A 24,983-nucleotide genomic window follows, 5' to 3' on the forward strand; every position below is an offset into this window, starting at 1 on the left:
GCAGGTGTGACTAACAGCCTCAGCAGTGCTTGCTTTGGTTATCTCTGATCCAGGCTGTGCAAACTACTATAGTGAGGTATTGAAATTGAGGTCAGGACTGCAGAAGGACATTTCCACTTCATCCAAAAATGAAGTTTACAGGACACTGTGACCCATTGGAACTTTCACTTAGCCTGAGCTTATACAAAGGTCATTAAATCCTTTGTAAGGTCAAACATGAAAACACCCCACCACCCAGGTTAATCTAGACTGTCTAATCACAAGGACGCTTCAGAATCACTAATGGAGAAACATTTTTGTTGATTCCAAGGGTTTACTGGAACTCCCCAACAGTCATATTTCTTAATATCATTTGATGTCTTCACTTTCAAAAGCCTGCATGTCTGGAGAAGCTAATCTTCCCTATGAAATCTGAATTACTGTATTTCCTACTACTCTGCATTGATTCTTCAGTAGTCTCCTTTATATGGAATTTTACATGAGAAGAACAAATTATTTCTAGAAGAACCTACTGCTAATGTCTAAATACAGTGTTAGATGTCTCAAAATAATAGACGCTATTGATTTTTCTCAAATGATCAGAATTTTCACACTGACACAATTTAACAGCAGGACAGATCTTTAGGGTCCTCCTAATTCTCTTGCTACAATTACCTTGTGAGTCAAAGCATGTGCTGACTTTAGATAAACGCCTACCAAAGAATTTGTATCTTTCAAAAACCAGTGCGCTGTCTGCCTTGAGAGGGAGTCTGAAACTGTATTAGTTTCCTGTACAGTTTGAACAGTGAACTGAAAGTCTATCCTTATTTCCCCTGGATCACTTCTGGCACTATAATCTCTGCCAGTATAACTGCAACTGAAGATAAGAAAAACCAAGTAGCTGTCCTCCTGTCCAAAACACATTCTCTGTACTACCAAGTTCCCAGTTTTATTGCATCCTTTCACTGAAAAACTACCCTTTGCTCTAGATAAGCATGTTAATATGATCAAATTCTAAATAGTTGGGCTGAAATACACAGGAGGTAGATGAGTTCACTTCCAAACAGATTAGATTTACACAGAAATTTATATGCTAACAGCAAAACGCCCCAAAATAGCACTAGTAATGATTAAGAACACTTCCTTTTAAATAATAGAGTCTTTAGCCACTATATTTGTTTTAAATTAATAGCAAAAGAGCCAGAACAAGGAAAAAAGCCCTTCTAGGGAGTCACAGAATTCCACTATCATACTACTGGAGTGTCCACAATCACATAACATTAAATGTTTATGTGAAACATTCCTCTTAATAGAGGCTGAGAGAACATTCATTACAGAATTTATGCTTTAATTAACTTTTCAAAAGAAGGCTTTTTCTCCCTCCATGAAATGCTCCTGATAATTTTATTAATTAATAAAGGTATTTATTAAATAAGGCATCATAAATGTCTAAGGATTCCACTCTCATGGAATCTACAGTTAATGAAATCATCAAAAGTTCATCCTGGAGAATTCTCAGAAAAATCACAGAACACCACCAAACAAACACAGAAAACTGAAAAAAGTTAATATTCAGACATTGCTGTGATAAACCCCTCTAAAGCATGCAGAGAGAAAAAAAAAAAAATCTTACCAATTCCAGTTTCACATTATTCTATTTTTAATTGAGTTTTACTTTAAGATTATACTAATTATCAATGTCTAAAAAACCCACAAACAAATTCTGAAAGACATGAAAATAAACTATGCCTCTAGGGAATGATATTTCTTATTACAAACATTCTTCTTATAATTTATATTGTGGCCTCTTGCAACATGGCATAGTTAAACAACAAACACCAGGAAAAAAGTCAACTCAGATATGAGATGAATATGTGTATATCAGCTTAGTCCTCTTCCTACTCTTATGTGGCTTTAAAACCATTCCCAGTAAACAGAATTATGTTCTCAGCACTGTCAACTATTCAAAAGTATGACCTTTGTGACCAAAAGATCTTTTAGTATGCAGTATAATCTCTACTTTAGGCTTCTTAAAAAGTAAAAGCTTTCAGAGCAGTATTATAAAATTACAGAAAGAACTGAATATTTCAAGCTAGGTATAAGTGAAAGAAGATTATTTTGTAATGATCTAAATATATATTAATCTTCCCTCAAAGGCTTTATCCTCACAACTATTATGCTTTAATAGATCAAACAGAATTCATTAAATAAGAAAAGATTGTTTATATACTGGATAAGAACTTGTTTTCCTTTACTTAAACACAGGATCACAAATACTTTCAAAACCCACTGCAAATATTTTCAGATGCAGTTCACATTAAATTAAAGGAATGGATGCATGCACTTAACACAAGTGTACCTTTTTGTTTCACCAGCAAAACAGATGTTTTACTAATATCCAATGCTGTAGGTGAAAACCCACTTCAAGTTCTGCTCTACATAACTTAGTGTGGCACCTATGATTTTGAAAATACTCCAAATTGAACAGAACGGATAGGACCAAAGTGTACTGAAAACTGTTTCAATGAAATTTAATCTGTATCATAGCTTTTAGAAGTACTTTGGAACACACTTGGCTGAAGGTGAAGAAAGAAAACTACATTCAAAAGCAGTTCAAAGTGAGATAAGGAACAGAGTATTTTATTATTCTTTATAAAATAGTGTTCTCATTATACAGTGCCAAAGGAAAGGGTTCTCTTCAGATCCCGTATCTTGCAAGCCACTCAAAATGTGTATTCTCAGAATAGACAGTTCTCACATGCTATGTTTAAGTATATATACAAGAATGCTGCAATGGCATCACTACTTCTACAAACACCTGTAAGGTTCTTGCAAGGTATTCTTCACTGACAGAAGTCTACTCAACGTTGGGTGAGTCCACGATTACTGGCCCTCTCCTTGGTTTTTCCCCCACTTTTTTGTTCTATTAGAGCATCTGGAAAAGACTGAACTATGTCCTCAATGTCATTCTCATTTTCTAAGTGGGATTCCAATTTGTCAACCTAATCTATCCACTTAAAACCAAACCACAAATTCTACAGGACAAATAAAATTCCTCTCTGTTTATTGTCTTACTTTTTGTAAGTTCTGTAGAGAAACTTCTGATAGTTTATTTTACCAGTCAGATATGAGGGCTATTTTCACGCTATATACACTTAAAAAAAAAAAAAAAAGAGAGAGAGAGAGAGAGAGAGAGAGAGAGAGAAGCCTTTAGCTCTGCCACTGCCAGATGTCACTCCTCCAGTCAGTGCAGGGATTGATCTAGATGGCAATGACAAAAAAACCCAGAACAAACAAACAAAACAATCTCTGTCCCCAGCCCAATTAAGCCAAAACAGATCTGTGCGGATAGGTGGAAAAGCATAACACTTCTTTTTGTTTCCCTTTCCCATTCCATTAATACAAGAAAACTCGTAAACTAATAAAAGAAACTTGGGAACTTATGTCAATAGATCAGGCTGTGGTTGCCATTCAACATACTATATGATACAAAGAAGTCTGCACAGAAGAATAAGCTTTCAGTAAAAAAGTATGCAATATTTACCTTTTTAACCAATTGTTTACTATATATTTGTTTTAAAAACAGTCATCTAGAAAAGTAACTCTAGGGAGTTAAACAATTCAGTACCATGCAGTTCCACACACATTGCTGCAGCTTCTTTCACACCAGCACATGATTTTTCAGTAGATGCCCCAACTCTAGGTATTAAGAGACCTCTGGTTTCTCAAGCCACGAGTCAGTCACAGTCTTCCTAAACAGAGAAACACAACTGGTCTAGCATGCTTAAAGACAATAACTTTCTTATCCAAGGGCTAGTACAGCTACCTCTAGCTACTGTATCTCTTTGTGTCTGGTTCACCAGCCCAAATAAGGACTACAACCTTGTGGCAGACCTAAGTGAAAACTGGAACAGTGGAATGGAGCAAGGCTTGAATTCACAGCTGTAGATCCACAGAGAAATACCTTCACTGTAACATCAACTAATTTCAATCCTCATATAAGAGACCTCAGAATCAGACAGCACGAACACAGGAAAAACCCACTATGCTTCTGGCAGTGCCATATCCTACAATATCATTATATCTATCATCAGCCAAAAGAATGTATAGAGATATTCATTCAAGGTTAGCCATCATTTTCATTCCTGGTTCAAGGTGTACAAGGTCACAAACATGTATTTTCTCTGAATCTTAGAATAATACTTCAGAAGCAACTATGGAGACAGTCTGTCACCAGCTTTGAGGAGAATACTGTTTCATACTAATATATTTATCCTGTACTAAGGCACAATGAACAAGCAGAATTTGGCCCCTATTTACAAAAGGTATAATGAAGTAAAAACTATTGCATCACAAAAACAATTAAAAAATCCAACTTTTTAATTAGAGATTAAAATCAAATACATTTAGTAGCCTACACACCCACCTAATTATTTCTGAGTAATCTTATCTAATCATCATCTTACATTTTTCTTGCAAATGTTAAGTTTCTACAGTACCATATATAAACAATGCAAGTAGTAGCACGTGTCTCAAGCATTCTTTTGAAGTAAAGAACATTTATTGAATTCATGCTAATCAGGAACGTGCTAATTTATGACAATCTCTAACGTTACATCATAATGGCAGTAGATACAACTGAAAATGAGCAGGGTTTGTAGTATCCGTTCTTTCTTTCTACAATGAAGAGAACAGAAAGTGACTTTACAGCAAACATCAATAAGCTTGCACAGATATCATCAGCACTCTGAAATCAGATTGGCAATATTATTTACAAGTTCTGGATAGCAGATAAAAAAGATGTAAGGAAAATGCAGACTATGACGCATACCTTGTATTAATAAGAATTATTTTTCTTCTAGTGTTGTAGATATCCTGAGAAAGTCATTATTAATTTTGCTAAGCTCACCAGGACTATTTAAAAGCAAACAAACTAAATTAAATTTGAAAATAATCTCATTTTGTATTACATTAAATAAGGCTTGTGGTGTTACGCTATTGAAAAATACTTCATAAAATATAGAAGCTGTAGTCCCTTAGAGCTGTGAATGCCCAATACTGAAGTAGCAACCTTCACTTTTGGGTTTGGTAATATTTTTGCTTTTACATTAACTAACCCTCCCTGAGTCAGAGGAAACGGAGCTCTTAAGTAGGACTTATGGTTATCTGTTTCCTAAAAATATGTAGTACAGTTAAATTCTATTTAGTAATACAGTTAAATAAAATTTAACTCATCTGTAACTCTCAAAGTCAAGTATCTACTGACCTCAGGAGGTCTACTCATGTCTTTAAAAAACATACTAGACTAGGGATAAAATACAAAGAATGAAAATTATGCAAGGAAGGAAAACAAAGTAATTGACTTTGCATGGCTCCTCCCCACAACTGAAATTCAGCAATGGCTAGTTACCCACAGTTACTTAAACCATATTAGCCCATTGCTCTACAAATAGATTGCTGTAAGAAAATCTGCTTAGAATGCCACAAATACTTTTTAAAATAATCCATTAACATTTTTGCAATGGAAAGTCTTCTCAGCTAAGAAAAAATAGCAATTTACTGGATAAACTACTGAGTTTCTATATTCCCAGTAGCCTCACAATGTCAAATGGAGTCTTGACTGAAAAAAACCCAACAAAAAACCCCCTTGCTTGAAGAACATATGTAGCATTTCTTTCTAACATTTGCATTCAAGGAAAGAGAGTATCAGCAACATCACATGCCATATACTGGAAAAAATAAGTCAGCTTGGTATTTCAGGCCTTTATCATGCCCAGAATAGCTAGTTTGTACCTAGCTTTTCTCCATTAAATTAGCACTTTCAGCCAGTACTGAATATTAATTTTGAGAAATTATTATAAGAAAATTCCACGACATGACCAAACAATTCATAGATTATTAAACTTGAAAAATGCAGGACCATTGGCAGACACTAAACCAGGAAATCAATATATAAGAATTTTAACATGGTCTAAAATCAGAAGTAAGGAAAAAAAATTCATAGCAGATAGCCTTCTATTTTTGAAAATGCAGTGAGAATTGTATGTCTTTAAAATACGTTCCAAAGTTTGTTTTCCATTTTGTAGTTCAGAAACTAGATTGGTCAGATATTTCATGAGAATGTGTGTGTGGTGAAACTGACCTACCACATAGTGACTTTTTATGCATGCACACTTTTGAGTCTTCAAACAATGGACAAACTAAGAAAAGTTTTTCTACATATCAGTGATTAGAACATGTATGAATAAGTAAGTCTTTTCCAGTTTGTTTCCAACTGTATATGGAAATAAAATAATGGCCTGTAGCAACTTTGGTAATATCTAAACACACTTCCTTGTAAAGGGGAGGTTTAGACTGGACATTAGGAAAAAAATTTTCACAGAAAGAGTGCTCAGACAGTGAAACAGGCTGCCCAGGAAGGTGGTGGAGTCACCATCCCTGGATGTGTTTAAGGGTCGTTTGGATGAGATGTTGGGGGATATGTTGTAGGGGAGAACTTTGTAGAGTAGGGCTGATGGTTGGACTCGATGATCCCAAGGGTCTTTTCCAACCTAAATGATTCTATGATTCTAAATAATATGTGACAAAGTGCTTGAGACTAATATTGGTATCATCCATTAGAGAGGAAAATAAACTGAAAAATAAGTCCAACATGAAAGTACCACGTTGCAGATCCAGTTGGGTACAGATTTCAATGATGCTGATTTTTCAGTCTCCTTCACCTACAAGGCCCACAAAGTTTTCTAGAATGTAACAGCAACCTGCAACTACTTTTACAGCAGGAGACTTTAAGAATGCTTTTTACAAAGTATCACTATTGCTATGCTCTCAGCCTTCAGCCACCATGCAAGTACTCTAGCAGAAGTTACACTGGTTATACAGATATGTGGATACCAAATGTTATGCTGTTTTGGAAAAAGTAAAAGATGACCTAGCCATTAAGGGCTACCTTCTAGTACAGGTGACCCTGGTAGAAAGATTGAATTATCACTTGATAAAGAGCTGAAAAGCAATCTGTTATAGACAGATTTTTCCTTGGGTCTTAGGTGAAGGTTATGCAAAACATAAGCACGGAAAGGAAACTGTTTGCAAAGAACATCACTAAGAGCCAATACTCCCTTTCATTTACAAAGTGGTACCTGATCTGAGGAGAGGTAAAAAGACAGAAAACCAAGACAGACAGGTTCATAAAGAGGAAATGTGTCCAGCCTTATGAAGCTAAGACCACATTTCCAGATCTCTGGATATCCTGGAGAGAACAGACTTCTCTCCAAGGTTCAATCAGCCATCCAAATCACCGCAATTGGTATTAGAAGAAAGTAAGACTTTACACTGTCTCAGCATCAAACCAGCAAGTAGAAGTTACAGTCCTATCCAGTGAATTTGTATCTTATTTGTTTAGGAATTTTACAAACAAGACTATTTCGGACAGCAAGTCTAAAGATGTAGACAGAATATGAAAATTAAATTTAGAATGAATACAGAAATATAATTTGTATTTTCAGTATTTTCTACAGTATCATGAAATACAATTTGATTAAGTACTTAATGTAATAACATGAGAGCTTTTTTCACATCATTACATGGGTAGTGCCAAACTGATAAAAACTACAGTATTTTAATATATAAGCTTAATATCGCATATCTTCTCTAGTTTGACTAACAGCATCAGCTAAAGTCACTGCATCTCCAATAATTCAAAACTCACACAAAAGCAGCAACTGTTAAGTTTTCACTCATCAGTAAGAAAGGGGATTACTGAGGTTAGGACAGAAAACTCTTCTCCATAGCTTATTATGAAGGTAACCCATTTCTATACATTACTCATTGTGAAAGACATCTAGGTTTCTTTAAAATCAACTTAATTGCTATCTGCCACACAGTTGTTTCTTCAGAAGGACCAAACAACTGTACGAAACACAGAAAACTGTCTAGTAACACTCTAAGTTTGAAATTCTCAAAGCATATGCTTTAACAGCCTTGTTCACATAAAAGCACACAGTTGCTAAATCTTCCTTGATGGTTTCTGCACATTTGCATGTGCCAAATTATTAACTCAAGAACTGGTGATACAGACAACCCTGGACACACCTTGTTCTCTTTGCGGGATTCCTGGAACTTACCCTGAATATTATTTGTTTTGGTAAGAAAAGCTGATTTGCAGCAAGATTCTTAATCCAAACTACAATTTCAATTGCTGAAGATCCTTTCCATGTATGAGTAGACAAAAAAACATGGAAGTGTCCTTTATACTCTTTATCACAAGCAAAACAAATTTCCAATAAAGTACTGTTATCAAGGTACATGATGTGGTATATTATAGATGTGTATTAAGCAGGCACTGCACTCACAGTAGCACCACCACCCTTCTTCTTCTGTTGGTTCTGCTTTTTATACAGAAGCAGCCAAATCTGAAGCAAATTTAACTGGGCTGAACATATTGTCAGATTGAACTGCTGGACACCAAAGGTGAAAAGTTACCACTAATTAATCAATACATAATTTAAAACACAAGTCCTGAATACATTTCTAAAATTAAAAATTTCAGGAGTGTGACTTTGAGTCCTTAAAGGAGATAAATACCCACTCAGTTTTAGCTTGTAGCTGGCTCACAAGCAAAGTTCTTCAACTAGCAACGTGCACCATACAGAAGTTAAAGAGCTCTGTTAAAACAGATTCTCCTGAACGAGAAGGTGACAGACCTCACTGAGACCTCCTCTGAATTGAGGCAGCCTAAAAAAAAGACTTCAAGGACAAGACCATCTTTTTTTTACAGAAGTGAACTCTGCTTAAATATGGTCATTCATAAATGAAAATTCAAAGATGCAAGGAGCAGGAAAACATAGCCTATTTATGATCTTCACCTGAAAACAGTAAAAAAAAAAAAAAAAAAAAAAAAGACATCTTACAAAGTGGATCTTAGCAGTTACAGTCCTTGCTAGAAAAAAAAAAACAAAACAAAACAAAAAACCAAACCCCAGGGAATCACTTCTTATGCTCTACTGCTGGATAGTGACAACTAGAAGTTTAGTGCAACAATTCTCAAAATGTTTTCTCCTACTAGGCAATTTATCACACCAAAAGATGCTCAACTTATATTATTAAGTAAGCTCCAATTTTCTATATGTTATTCTTTGTCATATTAGCTGCACCAGTCTGCTTCCTTTGACCAGTCAGGTTCTGAATGAATTCTAGAAGGACAGGTATCAACATCTGTCACTTGAAACACTCTTCAGCTAATCTGGAGAAAAAAATAATCAGAGGCACCAGAAGCCTGCATAGACAGCTGAAGTAGAGAGAGTGGCCCTCTATTCAAAACAGAAGATACTGACAGGATAGGAAAAGGGGATGTGATCTGTAGAAGCACATGGGGATGCGATATGCTGGAATCAATCTTCAGATGAGAGATACAGTTTCAAATATTATCTGTTACACAGTCTGAGTAGGAGTCTTCTACAGAAAGACTGCCCAGCACAGCAAAGCCTGGGGTCAAGTGAGCAGAAGAGACTGAAGAGTTTTACTGAATTTGCCTATGTGTCATTCAGATCTTTTTTCTCTGCCAAGGAAGTAAAAACTGAAGAAACTGAGCCCTAATTGTGAGGGGAAAAGATGCGAAGTAATGGACTGCACAGGTTCCTTCCTCTGGAGCGTGCCATAAGGTTGCAGAAAACACCTAAACACAAGTTTTCAGGAGTAGAGTTTTAAGGCAATTCCATCACTTCATTTGAAGTCAACAAGCAATGAATCACTGTTCCTTACAGTGTCCAGTGAGCAAGAAAGCAAGCTAACAGTGAGGTGGCAGGCTCCAATGAAGCTCTCATTTCATCTGGATCAAAGCACTACATTGAGGCCAGCACTGTAAATAATACTGAGTCACTAGATTGTGTGACAATAGCAACGTGTAAGTGAAACACCCATAGAGGCCTTCACTTCTCTGTATGTGCCTTCTGCTTTCTTAATGCTTTCCTAAGCCACCGTCATCTATCATTAGTTTCTACAGGACCAACACGATATCAAGCTACACTGGTACCACAGTCTATTGTAGAGCATAATACGGACCACAGACACCCAAAGTTAATTTAAAAGGCAATGGATTAGTAGAATGAATCATGCTCTCACTGAACTTGGTGCTTCAGTAACAAGGGTAACAACAGCTGCATATGAATCCATGAAAGTTTAGTGGTTTCACACAGATAAAAAATCTGCCTAGAAAATTATCAAAGGATTTTTAAAATAGTTGAAAAAGTATGTATGTATACCAAAAAAAGAACAGATAATATATCTTAAAAATATGTATGCATGTTTGTGTTAACGCACTTGGTTTTTGCTCAATTGTCAAAACGAGGAATGAAGTTAAAGGACCTAGGTCTTCTCTTTGGAGAAGGAGATGCTTCCCTACTGTGCACCATGGCTGCTACTTTTGCACAGTTGTCCCTGCTCCTCTGGAAATGATAGGGACAGAAGGACTGAAGCAATGCAAGGAGGGATTGATCTCCTTATCTTACTCACTCAAGCTTACTGCTGTACAGACAGCAGCACCCTCACTGACCCAAACTTTTTCCTGGACAGGGAACTGATACTATATTGCACAGCCCTTAGGCAGAAGAACTGTTTTCACCTCTGAAACCAGCTAGAATTGCATTTAAGCATGCACTTTGTCAACCCTTACTGTCTCATGGCTAAATAGCTCAAAAATTACAGAGAAGCTCTATTTGAAAGTACAGACAAGCTCAGACTGAAAACAGTTAACAGGACCTCTCTACTTCGGAATTAATTAGATTTGGTCGTTTTAGGATCCACATAATTGAGAAAGTAAGGGCACACTCAGGCCAAATCACTGTTGGCAGAGTCTTTCCACAGTACTACGTCACACCCTGATTTTGCAATCCGTATCCACTGCTGCCAAGCAGAGAGTAATGCTTCATTTAATCCACACCCTTGTATAATTTGGCTCAGAGTACTTCCTTTAGCCTGAAGGCACAGCAGTAATTACCCCAACATACACCAATTTCAAGTAAATATAAATGGTGTTCTTCTGATAAAGTTTTGGGAATCTTCAAAGATTACTGTTATTGTGCTACGTATTTAGTGTAATTTTTAGTGAAATATTTTAATTAACTTGCCTAGAAGAGACATGAAAAAGAACATATAATAAAGGAACATGAGTATCTTTGATCTCAGTATAAACAATTCTAGCAAGTTTAACCAGAAAATACAAACTCTTCTGACATTTATAACATCTTATCAATCAGATAGAGGAAACTGGATAACCAACCCTTTAAAACAGAAGAAATAGATTGTCATTAATGTTAATGGTTTTGTCTCTATGACTTTATTATTCTATTAGAACATTTTTGTGGTTAGATTAATCTATTTATACATCTTTTGTTTTCAAATTAAAAAATCATTTTTACTATTCATTTTAGAAATGTAAACACTTAGCTCTTTACCTTAAAACAAGGTCCTGTATTTGTGCCTTGAGTGAAAACTCTGACACTGGCAACTGATGTTGGTGGCACAGTAGGGCTACAGAGCTCTGAGGAAGTTCCTTCCCCTGCAGAATTGATTGAGCTGCCTGCAAGCCATGGTGAGGGCACAGCTGTGTCCTGGTACTCTTAATTTTTATTTACTGTCAATGCAGGTGCAAGGTGGAACATCCAAGAGATGGCTCTAGTGACTGAGCAGAAGGAATAAGATCAGCAAAGTACATGGAAAGGTTGGATGCAGGTGACAACAGAGCCTTCATAATCTATTTCCACTGAAGAAACTGAGACACAGTTTCTTCAAAATGTAAATGGTATAGAAAAATAGCTTAGAAAAGAAACAGAAAGGCATAAAAAAAATAAATCTTGTGATGGATGTTTCTATTGTTTTAAAAGAAAAATAACTTTGAGAAAAATATTTTTAAGTTGAATTTTTCAGTTCTTCCATTCTTCTATGAGCCAATAATAATAATAATAAAAATTTTTATTTCCTTTCTCCCTTCTCTCTCACGCTTTTCCCCTAAGTAAAAGTGAGAGATACAAATACCTTAAAATGAATGATCATTTTCCCCAGGGGAGTTCCCATTCAAATTAGCACACAGACATATATAAAGAACATTTTAGACCTCATGTTCTTCTGCTTTTGGTAAAAATATTTTTACCTAACTTCAGTGTAGTTAAGTCAGTTCTCATTTGCTGAAGAGCTGATCCATGGTGTTTAGCTGGTACTTTGTCTCTACTCAGTTCTCTTATCCTCTTTAGAAAAATAAAGAGAAAATCTGGTAATTAGATCTAAGACTTAATCCATTATCATTATTTCTCTGTGACTATGCAGTGCTTTAGAGTTAAAATAAAGCCTTCTAATGAATGTAAAGGTATTATCTTTGGTTAATAGGAGAAAATAAAAAACCAGAATAATATACTCAAAAAACTAGCGACTAAAGCCAAGTTTGTTCACCTAAAAAGTGCTAGTTTTCTGCACTTTCTCATCAGTTTTCAAACATTTTTGTTATCAAAACTGGGGGGTGGTTGGGGTGTTTAAGTAATTCGGTTTCCAAAAGAAGGAAAACATACATACTTGATCCAATCAGAGTTATAAGTAATTGAGTTCTATAAATTACAGCAAAACATGAGAATTCTGCAAGGCTGAAATTAGATATTTGTTTAAATAACAAAAACCAATTCAGATTTCTACTTTTAGGAATGCAGAAGAAAACTATAGGAGAAGATTTCAATTTTTTAGAACCACTGTCCTATTAGAATTTCAATACACATTTCAATAAAATTCCATCCCTTAAAAAATGTTAGACAAATTCTCTTGAAAATTTTTTAAAAGTTTCTGAAATGCGTCAGGTCTTCAAATACATGACAGAGCAGGGAAAAAGCAAATTGCATAAAAACATACATAGAAACATAACTGAGAAGTGAGAGATAAGTACTGGGTACACATTTCTTTCATCAAACGCACATTCACCCTTTTCAAAAACATGACATAAGCTACTATAAGCAGACTGTAGCTTGCAGGAAGTTAACCATTCTGCAAACATTTCTTCTCGTGTATTCTTAGACCACTTTCTATTTTGGCAGCACCTCTACAGGACATACTAATAGTGTTATTTCCATATATTTTAAGACTAAAAGACAGCTGGTAGCAGACTACGAAATCCAAGGTATTTTCCCCACCGGACTGCCTGATCCCACTGAGGCCATTACAACTATCCCATAGTGAACAGGAAACTTGTGTTTCTCCCTCTGGAGTAGTAAAGATAAATAGGAAAAGATAAACATATCAGGCCACCAGGGAGAAAACTACTAAAACCCTTCTGTGCAGGCCTCAATCTCACTTTATTATTTTCTTAATCAATATAACACCCCCCCCCCCCTCCAGCAAACTCACCAATACTAATGAAATTGAGAGACTGTGAGATTATTAAGCCTTACCTACCTACTTCTGTAAGCTCTCGCATATATAAAAATAAGGAAAGTTGGTTTCCATCACCCCTATTCCTCCTAACAGCTTGTATTATACTCAAACCACTTTCAACTAATAGCGTGGGTACTGAACCACTTCTAGGTGTGTATTTGGTACTCTTCACCACAATATGCTCCTGCCCCAGTTTTAGTAAGTTGTATCTCAGAGTGACTTGGACATTATGGCAAATTGCTACACCATTTCCATAGCTCTGATCTGTGTAGCCCTGCAGGCTTAATTGCTTTCCCCATCACAGCAAATCTAAATGAAGCTGTTGGGTGAGCTAATGAGGCAACACACATTACAGTTTAACAGGGAATGGATATAATCAGATTCTTCCAAGACAAAATTGGGAGTTCTTTTCTTATGTTTATATTCTCCACAATAAGTCTTTTACACTCAAGCTATTTCTTTTAAAAAAATAAATAGGAAGAGATTGAACTTTAAAACTTGGTAAAATACCGTATTTACAGTAATATTTTAGGATCAAAACCAAGTAACATGTACGTATTCAATGATCTGTGTGCCATTCAATTTTCTTGAATGGATTGGACCCCAGTAAACAGGTTTCTGCAACCGGCGCTCCTACTGGCACTTCCACTTATCAAAAATGGCCCCCCAAGGTCAGCATTATCTAACTTCAGCACAGTAGTGTGAGAAAGCCAACAACACTGCTGGCTGTACTGCCTGCTTTCTCTTAGTCATGTTCCATCTGTCAATCAGTTCTTTCAGTTGTCTTTGAAAATGCCACCAACCTGTATCCAAACATAAGCCAGAGATACACCACAAACATTATATTTCATGTTATACTTGGACTCTATAGTACATATACATGCAACCTTCAATTAATATATACTCTCATCTTTATAAATATCTCTTCAGGATATTTTATTACTCAACTTAGAAAACTAAGCAATTCCAACAGTAGGACTGAATTAAATTGTTCATTTGATACATTTTCAATGATAGTTTGCATGAGGCTTTTTCCCCCTAACAATTTCTTATGAGATGAAAAGAATAAGGTCACACTGAATTAGCTTTCTACACACATTCTTCCTTGAGTGGCACGAAATTATGTCAGAAATAAGACAAATACCCTTAAAACAAAGAAACAAAAACATTAAAGTCTTCCAGGACTGTGGTAGTACTGAAGACAGATGTTATAGAGTTGGGAAGAAAGTATGAAATACTGAAAAAAGTAATCAATGATACCAATATACATATGAAGATGTAACTTTTGACAGTGCTTCTGCAGTATCTCTGAAAAAATGTGAATTCTGCTATTTGATATATGTCCTTTTTCTACTTCTAAAAAAACAAGAATCGAAATAGTATTTTAAGAGCATTTAGTTGATGCATAAATATTTTTGATATCTTTGATGTAGAAATCTATTTCACTGTTTGCTTGAGACTGAAAAAAGTTTTAAATATTCTATCAAATATAACGGAGGACGTAAATACAAAGTCAGTTTTGTTAATATCTTCAGAGAACGAGAAAGGTTGCTTTGAAGCTTACACTTTATATAAGTGGAAAACACCTTTGATTGTCAGTTGTGTTAATGGAGAGAGAATTTCTAATTGTTCTCAACCCTGCCAAAGCGTTGTGTTTTTTGTTTTTGAGATTTTTTTTAAAGATACAAGAACCATCACGTTTCTAGCACATACGTAATTAATTTTTAAGAGCAAGTTTAATTAACTGGTTTTATTGAAGTCAAAATTTTAGTGAAAAGATATGTGCAGTATTTATAGTAGAGCTTCAATCTCCCACATACTTAACAATTAGGGTCACTGCTAATTACAATTACTTGAAACCTAAAACTTTCTTTTAGAAAACATGCCCTGAAAACAGTGGGAGTTACTGAAGAGTCACTGTTGAATAAAGCCTAAAAATGCCAGCCATTTCTTTCATGGCATGCCATGGATCTGCAAAACAGTGTCTGAGAGTATAGGAAGGTGATTTCACTGTCCAAAGATGCCCTCAATCTTAAGGAGGGAAGGCAAACAAAACCAGAGGGGATTTTAATGCCCCTTAGAGAATGGTTAATTGAAAGCTGGAGCTTTTGCTACATCCTTATTTGTTTAAAAAATAACAACTAGGAATGGGAAGGTACAAAGGTGAGAACATGACAAGGAAAAGATAGAAATGTCTAAGAAAGTCCTGGATAATGCTACAACGCAGTACTGCAGGGTAGTACTACAGGATGGGTATGATAAAATTTGCACTGAAGCATGAACATAAGCAGAGCTATACAGCACAAGGAATGTAAAAACTCAATTCTGACTATCAAAGACAGGTCTTGGACAAATTTTCTTATTACAAAAAAAAAAAAAAAAAAAGAAAAGAAAGAATAAAAGTTCAACAAGTTGAAATATTACATACTTTTAGGGACAAGATGCCCTAAAGTACGCTACACAATAATCAAGATGGAATCAAGTAATCTGCTATATATAGAACATGGAGAAATTTCAGTGGAGTGAAAAATAGGACCGGCCATAAGATCTTATGAATCCAAATTACAAAGGTAAAACTGAAAGGGATGACCTTCTCCAAAGACACATCTAGCAAAATTTTCAAACAACTGAAATAGCTATCAGCACAACTGCAGTTTTACTGAGGCAGACACAAAAAACCCCTAATATGGCAAAATGAGTTACACTCGATGAAAAATTCCGACTGACAGGCTATCAATATGGACAGTAAGAAAACCTAAGTTCCATGCCTTCTTCTCAAATTCAACACAATCTTTGTGAGAAGGTGGCACACAATATGTTTTATTAAATTTAAATTAATTTTTTAAAAATTTTAAGAAATCTCTCTAATGAAGTGCTTTATACGTAACACATAAGAAACAAGTTCACCCACTTCTTGTATCTGCTTTGAGATACCTACGTCATTAATTACTATTTGTCAAAAATAATTAATTTTTTTCTAGTAATTCTAAGCATTCTCCTGACAACACTTTTAAATGTAGCTCTTGCACAGCACTATATAGCACTGATGGGAAAGCAGAAGATGTTAACCTTGAATTTAGCATGACTTTCAACACTGTATCCTGACAAAGTCTGCTGATGACCTGACTCAGACAAACTGATAAAGTATGGACTGTGTAAACAGACAGTGAAGCGGACTGAAAACTGGCTGAGCTGCAGGGATCAGAGGTTTGTAACCACTTGCATGAATCTAACTGGAAACCTGTCACTACTGGTGCACTCCAGAGGTCAATAATGGGGCCCACACTGTTAAACATCTCCTTTAATGACCTGGATGATGGAACTGAGTGCATCCTCAGCAAGCTTGCAGATGTTAAAAAACTGGGAGGAGTGGCTGATACACCAGAGGGATGCTCTGCCATTCAGAGGGACCTTGATAGGCTGCAGAAATAGGCCAAGAAGGACCTCATAAAGTTCAACAAAGGGAAATGCAAAGTCCTGAATTCAGGGAGTAATAATCTCATGCACCAGTGCAGACTGAAATACACAGAATACTATTTAAATATAAGAAAAATCCCTTTACTGTGAGAATGGTCAAACATCATAATAGGTTGTCCAGAAATGTTGTGGAGTCTCCATCCTTAGATCAAAACCCAACTGGACACTGTCCTCAGCATCCTGCTCTAGATCAACCAGCTTTGAGCAGAAGGGTTGGGCCACATGCTCTCCAGAGGTGTGCCTTCTCACCTCTATGATACCATGATCTTGTCTTTACTCATCTTACTCAAGCACAGAATGTTTTTTATGTAAGGTGCTGAAGCTCTCTATTTGACTATTAAACAGCAAATTATTTCATTTAGAACAAAGTAAGTTAGGTTATCTAAGCATCACATGTAAATTCAAGATCAGGGATGAAAAGAACGGAACTGAACAAACTCTTTAAGGACATCAGGAAGGATCTGATATTAGTTTATAGTTAGAAGTTACAGCAGCTGAGTATGCAGAAAAATAATCCCTAGCGGATTGTTTCACGCTATATGGAGTCACTTCATAAAGATAACAGTTTACCTTTTTAAAAACTTAATTAAATAACCAGAAATGGGTGCTCAGCATCTCTAAAACATTACAGAACAGAGGAAAAACTGAAATAAGAGGAGGCATCTTTGCTATCACATTATGAATTATTCAAGGACATATGAAACCAAGTGGTTTCCAAGTAATTCAAATTTGCTTTCATAAAATATTGCTGCTGAGGGAAGGGGCTATATTAGAATGATAAATGGCACTGAACTATATTTTCAGTGTTTCATGAATTTTTCCTTCACATAAAATATTTATGTATTTATGTTTCTTACTGTTTGACTGCAGTGTTGTGAGAGCCTGTGGACACAGGCTCTTTAGGAAGGACTGATAAGGAAGACAAGAATGAGAGTGCTGTATAGAATGAAGGAGAGGCTCAAATGTGCAGAGCTACAGAGCAGTAGACAGGTTTGTTCAGAGCATATGGGTCAGGACTGGAAGAGAGGCCAAAATATGGACATTGTGGGGTGATCACCTACAAACTGCCTGATAAAGAAGAGGCAGTGGATAAAGCCTTCTTTGAACAGAGCAAGAAGCCTCACAGTCACAGGCTCTGACTCTCATGGAGGTATTTAACCACCTCAATATCTGCTTGAGAGACAAAAACACAGGCTACATGCTATTCAAACTTCCATAATGCACGTGGGACAACTTTTTGATGCAGATGCTGGACAGGCTGACTAAGGAGGCTGTACCCCTGAACATGCTAATAATGAATAAAGCACAACTGGTTGGAGACAAAGGCAGTCCTGCCTCAGTGACCACGAGATAACTGATCTTGAGGGAAGTGAGGAAGATAAATAGCAGAACAAGGACTGGGGCTTCATGGAAACCTGTATACATGTGAAAGTATGCACCTGAAGAAAAGCCAAAACATACTATACATTTGAGAGCATACAGAAGCCATCTGTTAGAATGAATAGGCATGTTTAAAAGGCACAGTAGTGAATATTACTTTTATTATGAAAGTATTACAAAATTACAACTATTTTTGCAAATATATCTGGATACAAAAAGATTTCAAAGTCAGGAAACATCTGCAGTACTACTGCTATTGTCCATTATAGACAAAGGTGAATACCCCATTTTTCCACTGTTTCCTACCTAGCGCAAGACCTAGATAATTAAATTGTCTTGTAAAAAGAAGGAAGTCCTGCATGTATCCAGGCTACTACACTGTCCATATCACAAGACATCAGCTACAACCCTATCAAGTTAATACAGCATGCACATACATGTGTTACATGGTTAAAAGACTGCCAGCAGAGCTTTACACATACTGCCCGTAAGGGACTTCACTGTAATGGGAATTCTGCATCTTGCTTTAAGAAGCACTAAATACACAGCTAAAGGTGACAGGAAAGTGTGAGAATGAGAAAACTGAGTAACTCCCAACATAACCCTCAGGAATACGTAACCATCTGCTGGACAAAAATGAAGGATCTCTGTATTACAGGCAGTTGTTAACAGTCCAACATAAGTACAGAAAAGCATGTATAATCGTGTATATGAAATCAACACAGAAAGAAAAAGGTTTTGTACTTCCAGCACAATCCATAAATGAATAGATACATTTAAGTATAGATTTTCTATTATTCTAAAGTAAAATTAAACTGGCAGCTAGGAGCTATGAACACGAGCACCTATCTTCACACTTTATAACCAATGGGGAAAGATGAAATAGAGGAGTACATCTTCCTCATAAGTTTCACTGAAAACAACTCCATCACAGCAGAACAAACTGGAGGCCCAAAATGTCAGAGAAGTAATTTAGGGTTTTAAAATATTTTCTTACAGGAAAATCTATTTCAATTGTGGTCCACTAGCATTTTATGGTCTTTTTCCCCTAAAAATATCTATTTTCTCATTGCTTTCATTGACTGTTGAAAGACCATTAAAATGTACCTCTTTTTTACTATACTTCCCTCACACAAATAATATCCTGTACCTATAGACTGTCTGGAAGTTTTAGTCAGTTTTGGAAAAATCCACACTGGGCGTGCAAATGAATAGCTGTAACATATATCTATGTTTGTTCATGCTATTTAAGAAGTCTCCATCAACACATTTATCTCTGCTTCTGCATAAAGTAAAATTCAAGACAACTGGTTTGAGCAATATTAGGCATAGCCACTTAAAACATATGCTAATGTTCTTTAAAGGGTTAGTCCACTTATTTTAAATATTTACAATATGTAAGTCAGCATATGTATTCTACTGTTTCTGCAAGATTTACGCACTCTGGAAACAATAAACAGCGGCATGAGATAGATTAATATAATGGCTCTAAACCCTTTTGTTAAGGTAAAGCATGGAAATACAGAAGTTACTTGGTGTACGGGTATTTGCATTGTGAATTAGTGTCTAAGAGCAATTCAGAGACTAGTGGTCAATCTTATAGTCCACACTAAGGATCCTCTTCCCCCGCCACTCTGAAAAAGTAAAAATAACTTGACTTGCGAAGAAAATTGTCTGGTTTTAGGAGATAATTCTGTATAATTGTAGAGACCATTTATATCTTTACTATCTACATTTTAACTCTCTATTACCTGTTTCTAGTTCATTATATATTCCACCCTCCCCCGGTCTTCTTTTTACTATTCTGAAGAATACAAAACAACCACTTCGAAACTAAGGTTCCGATATTGTCTTATTTTGCAGGTGTGCAAGAAAGAAAAAGGCATGAAATTATCAATTTTATTACTAAATATCATGATTAGGAATGCAACAGCTATTATTAGAAAAGTATCACAAAAATGCATTATTTCATTGTTTACCTTTTTCTCAAAATCTCTGAATACAAAATGGCTTTAGAAACAAACCCCTAAAAATAGATCAAACACAACTGCAAATAGACTTCTGAGCTGTATCATTCTTAAGTAAACTGTTTTTCTTGTTACCGTTTGCTTATATTAGTTCATATGCTTTTAAAAATATGATTTTATTGTTTTTCAGTGTCTGTCTTTAAGTCACTTTATTAAGTAATAAAATATTAAATTAAGAAAAGCTGGCAATCTCATACTGTTCTAGAAACTTACAGCACTAAAGTGTACAGCTTAAAAAAAAAAAGCATTAAAAAGGAACATATATCAGTATTGGACTGTATCACACTGCATTTTATAAATTATATCACATATAACAACCAGGACGCTCCCCAAAAGATCTGCACAGCAGAATTAATAAAGGCAGAAAAAAATCTTCATGGAAGTTATTATCCATTCCCTACAGAGAGTGAAGAAATAAAGAAAGAAACTTACCACTTTTAGTAGTAAAAGAATACAGAGGATTCAGTGGAGTGCAGAGAGTGCCTGGCAGTCTTAGCTTGGAGTGTGGTGACAGTGACGATGGTGCAGGAAGCAAGAGATTTGAGCTCTCCTGTAATAGGAAAGACAAATCAGAAAGTGTAATTTCCTGGGTTACTTACTGATGCAACAGCTAAAAGAGAAATATCTGCTTACCATAAATAACTATTAAAATCCAGGAAAAAAATTAAGACTCAAGTTGATGCTAAATAACAACTTCAGTGACTTTTTTTTTTTTTGAGAGAGTATTTGGAGACACAGACTTTGAAAAATTATTGATGCAGCTATAAATTGAATTGCATGTTTACATATGGATACAAACTCTCAAGCAGTGCAGACAATGGAACAGAACCATTTGAACTGGTATCTTGTTGCATCTTTGTGTATAAAAATGACATTTATATATGGTTATAAATGTATATATGTAAAACAACTTCTCATTTTTGGATAGTCAAACTACACTGCATCTATGAAGAGATTACTCAATATTAGAATGAGGGAAAAAAAAAATATCTTAAATTAGTCCCAACAGAAATCAATAAAGCATACTTAGACCAGAATACCAGGTACTTCCTTTCTGTAAGCTATCCAAAAAAAATCTGCAGTTCTAACTTCCATAGCAACAAAGATAATGTAGTTAGAATGTGGTTTGCTATGGAGTTTCTTGATAAACATGCAGCAATCTCAAAGCAAAAACCTTTCCCAAGCTTTACTCTTTGACATATTATCCAATACAGTCTATGTAAAAAATCTATTATGACAACTTTAGTTTTTTTACACGATCCAGATGAGAACTTTACTGCTTGGTAAACATATTTTCACTGGCTGCCCTGATAATACAGCCAAGGGGGAGGAAAAAATACACCTTAAATAAAATATCTGTAACTTTCTTCAAACAAAATAGATTCATATGCTAAAATTTGAGTTATTTACATAAAACAACATAATCCTTGACACTTTCAAAAGTCAAGCCTATTTCACAACGTTGAATAAATGCATACAGTTACTTAATCCAACTCAAAGCCCACTGTCAGTGAAGCACTTCCTTTGGCCCCAGTAAACTCCAGATCAGACCCTTAAACTTTAGCTGTGGGCCAGAACAGAACAATGACATTTTGCAAATTTTCAATCTATTGGCTTGTAAATTCTGTTTAAAGAAATGAGACAGTTAAAACAAAATGAATCAGTGATTTAATTCCAGAAGTGATATAATTTATAAAGCTACTATTTCTGTCATTTAATAAATATTAAACAATTCAACAGGTTTCAGTAATGCAGAATATTTGGGCATTTGCAGATGTACTGGGATTCAGGTAATACAGCACTAAAAACGTGTTGAATAACTCAACTGGGCCATAGAGGGTATCTGCTATCATCTCTGTATTACCACACTAGACCTTCATCTTAATGGATCTGGTTTTTGTGTAGCAATATGGATTTAACTGAAAAGTAGTTTATAATAAACACTGTCTTTTACTAGTCAAGTACTCTCTCAGCAACTGTGTGCAATTGTAATGACTATACTCCAAAACTAATGAATGAGAAATAAAATCAGGACAGAAAATCAGATCAACTAGTGAATATGATAAAAAAGGCATTAAACCAGCTAGATTTTACCTCAGGGTACAAATTAACAGAATATTAGTGAACAGTAGTTGCAAAATGTAAGCAGAATAGAGAAGCCTGTTTTTCTGAACAACAAAATCAATCTGTTTTTCTTAAATTTACATATGCAAGTGACTAAGTTTCATAAAGTTTTCTCTGCTACACACAAATATGGTGTAAAGCCATTATCTTATGTGTTTACTCAAACACAGAAAAATAATCTGTTCCACAAACACGTTGAGCTCAGCTTTCTAGTGTTTCATCTTCTTATATCCACTGTTAGCCCTAGGGAGAGCCTTTCTGCAGCAAGACAAATGAGATGATCTCCCCCTGCATGAATTTCTTGCTGAGTGAACACTACACCATCAGTGTTACAAATGTATGTTTTCCAGTCAAGTATTCTCATGGAATATTCTTTCAAACCCGCTGTAAAAAAGCTGGTTTCAGATACTGCCAGGGAATGAAGACAGGTTGAATATATCAGCTTTTGGAAATCAAACTAAACACAGCAGATAACTATTCAAAACTAGCACTTAAACAGACACTTTCCTGGTTCATCCTGGAGGGAAAAAGTATCAGGAGAAACTTGTCTTGATTGTGGTGCTTGAATGAATTATATAAGAGATATTGAGTTCTATGTAAATTATTCCTGTACAGCATTTAATTCACTTCTCTTTATTTTCCTGTTGAATTACCCAAATACTCTCATTACACATGCTCATTATACATGGTTTGAAATCAAATGCAATAGACACGTACATTAGAAGACTGAATGTATGTGCCTGAAGATTTAAGGAAACTGGCCTCTTTAAAACGTAAGTTCTATCTTGTAACTCTTCCTTCCTCTCCAAGTCCTTAAAAACAAAATAAAAACTATTTTTGTAAGAGAGATATTAAAAAGAAAGTTTTAAATCTAAGCAGTCTTACAGGAGTGATTCATTGCTCCTCTTAATTGCAGTGAAGCTCAGCGCAGATGAGCTATAAAAGACTGTCCATCCAAAGTAAACACAGAATCAGTTTTAATGACCTTGCTGCCACTGGCTCTTAAGTATTATTTAAATCTCTAGAAGTCCCAAAGAGGAAAAAAGCCCACAACATTATAACAGAAGGAGGAACCACTTAACTATTAAATGAGGACTAATGATTCAGCAGAACTTTTTTCAGGTGAACCACACTGTCCTGTGAAGGATAATTAATTCTCCTACAGTACTGAGACTAACTACGGAACAGAGTGAAGCAATCTTTTTTTTTTTTTTTTAAATGCATGCTGTGGGAAGACATTGCTAAATACCTTCACAACAACGAGTAAAGTTGGCTAAGATAGCCAACCATCAATCTACTTATTTTTCACAACAGGCTCTGCTTGCTTCATGCACAAACCACAGCTTTATCAAAGACACAGTTTACTACTATCCTGAATTAAGCAAAACTAAGAGTTATAACATTCTTGTAGTCTTTGTAGTGAAAAAGGATACCTACATAATTTTTGCCAAGTTTAAACAAAGCTGATTTGCATTTTCTTTTTTGTGTTAGGGCAGCTCTATGCAAATTATGCAAATATACATTTTCAGTGGAACTAGTTTTCGTATTAGAAGTGAATTGCATGAGACAAAAAACAGAATACTGCAAGACTTGACAAGCTGACAATAACAATTTTTCTTTTTTTCCTGAGAATGCAATTTTCTGACCTTTGCAACCAATATAATTGACATTTCCATATACACTTGCAAGTCAAATCAAGCTGGCCAGCTCTATACTACCTCTTAATCTTTTAGACTTCCCTTTTGAAACTTTAGGCCTCTATGACACTGCTTTTAAAGACAGTTTAAGACATTTAAAGACAGTTTTAAAGGCATGATTAAACCATGATTCTGCAGAATTTAAAAGTTGACAATTGAATGTGAAATAAAAATAAAACATAAATTCTGCTATTTTTCTCAATGCTAGAGGAAAATACATAACCAGCAATGCTTAAAGTAAGAGTGCAGTACTACAGCTTTTAAGTTTGCAATGTAGGTTGAATTAAGTTTACATCTATGTAAAAATGCAATCATTTCTAGGAGAGAAAGTAGCATTAGGAGGACTCCAACAAGGGCTGGGATTCTACTGTGGTAGGTGTCCTGCAGTCACTTAGAGATTAATCTGGTTTGCTCTTAAGTAACTTCTAGACTAAATGGGAAAGACAGCTAAAATATCATTTCATTACACATAGGCAAAACTGAAACATATTTACTTTGCTTGTCTGAAGCAAGTGTGTTCCCCTGATGCTCTCTACAGTCCTCTTACTCTGATTATCCAGATCAGGAACTCATCTAGATGGCAATATAGTTCCATTGTAACTTGGGTACTCCACTATCCTTTCCCACAGAAGCCCAGAATTGACCAGGACATACATATGAAAATTGAAGCTAGGTGTTGATGCAACAGTTTAGATAGAGCCATTGTCTACAGATGATATGTCTCATCACACAATAATTATATATATTCAATTCCTCAGTTCTGCCAGAGAGTTCTGGTATTTCAATTACAGGCCTACCACAAAAGCTTGCTTTATTTCTTTATTTCCCTTTTAAAAAAATGTTAAGAAGAAATTAAGAAATTACTAAGTAAGAACAGTAAGAAATTCTTTAT

The 24,983-nt window shown here is 35.4% G+C and overlaps 1 protein-coding gene across 3 annotated transcripts in view; it reads right to left on the minus strand.

The window, feature by feature from the left end:
* AHI1 (Abelson helper integration site 1) overlaps nt 1-24,983 on the minus strand; it is a 96,466-nt gene that overhangs the window by 26,507 nt on the left and 44,976 nt on the right. For all 3 annotated transcript variants that reach the window (XM_074896372.1, XM_074896373.1, XM_074896371.1), the window contains one exon: nt 20,703-20,820. In XM_074896372.1, coding sequence (XP_074752473.1) covers nt 20,703-20,820 — 118 coding nt within the window. The remainder of the gene's footprint in view (nt 1-20,702; nt 20,821-24,983) is intronic.

Source organism: Athene noctua, chromosome 1, assembly GCF_965140245.1.
Source record: "Athene noctua chromosome 1, bAthNoc1.hap1.1, whole genome shotgun sequence".
Classification (NCBI taxonomy): Eukaryota; Metazoa; Chordata; class Aves; order Strigiformes; family Strigidae; genus Athene; species Athene noctua.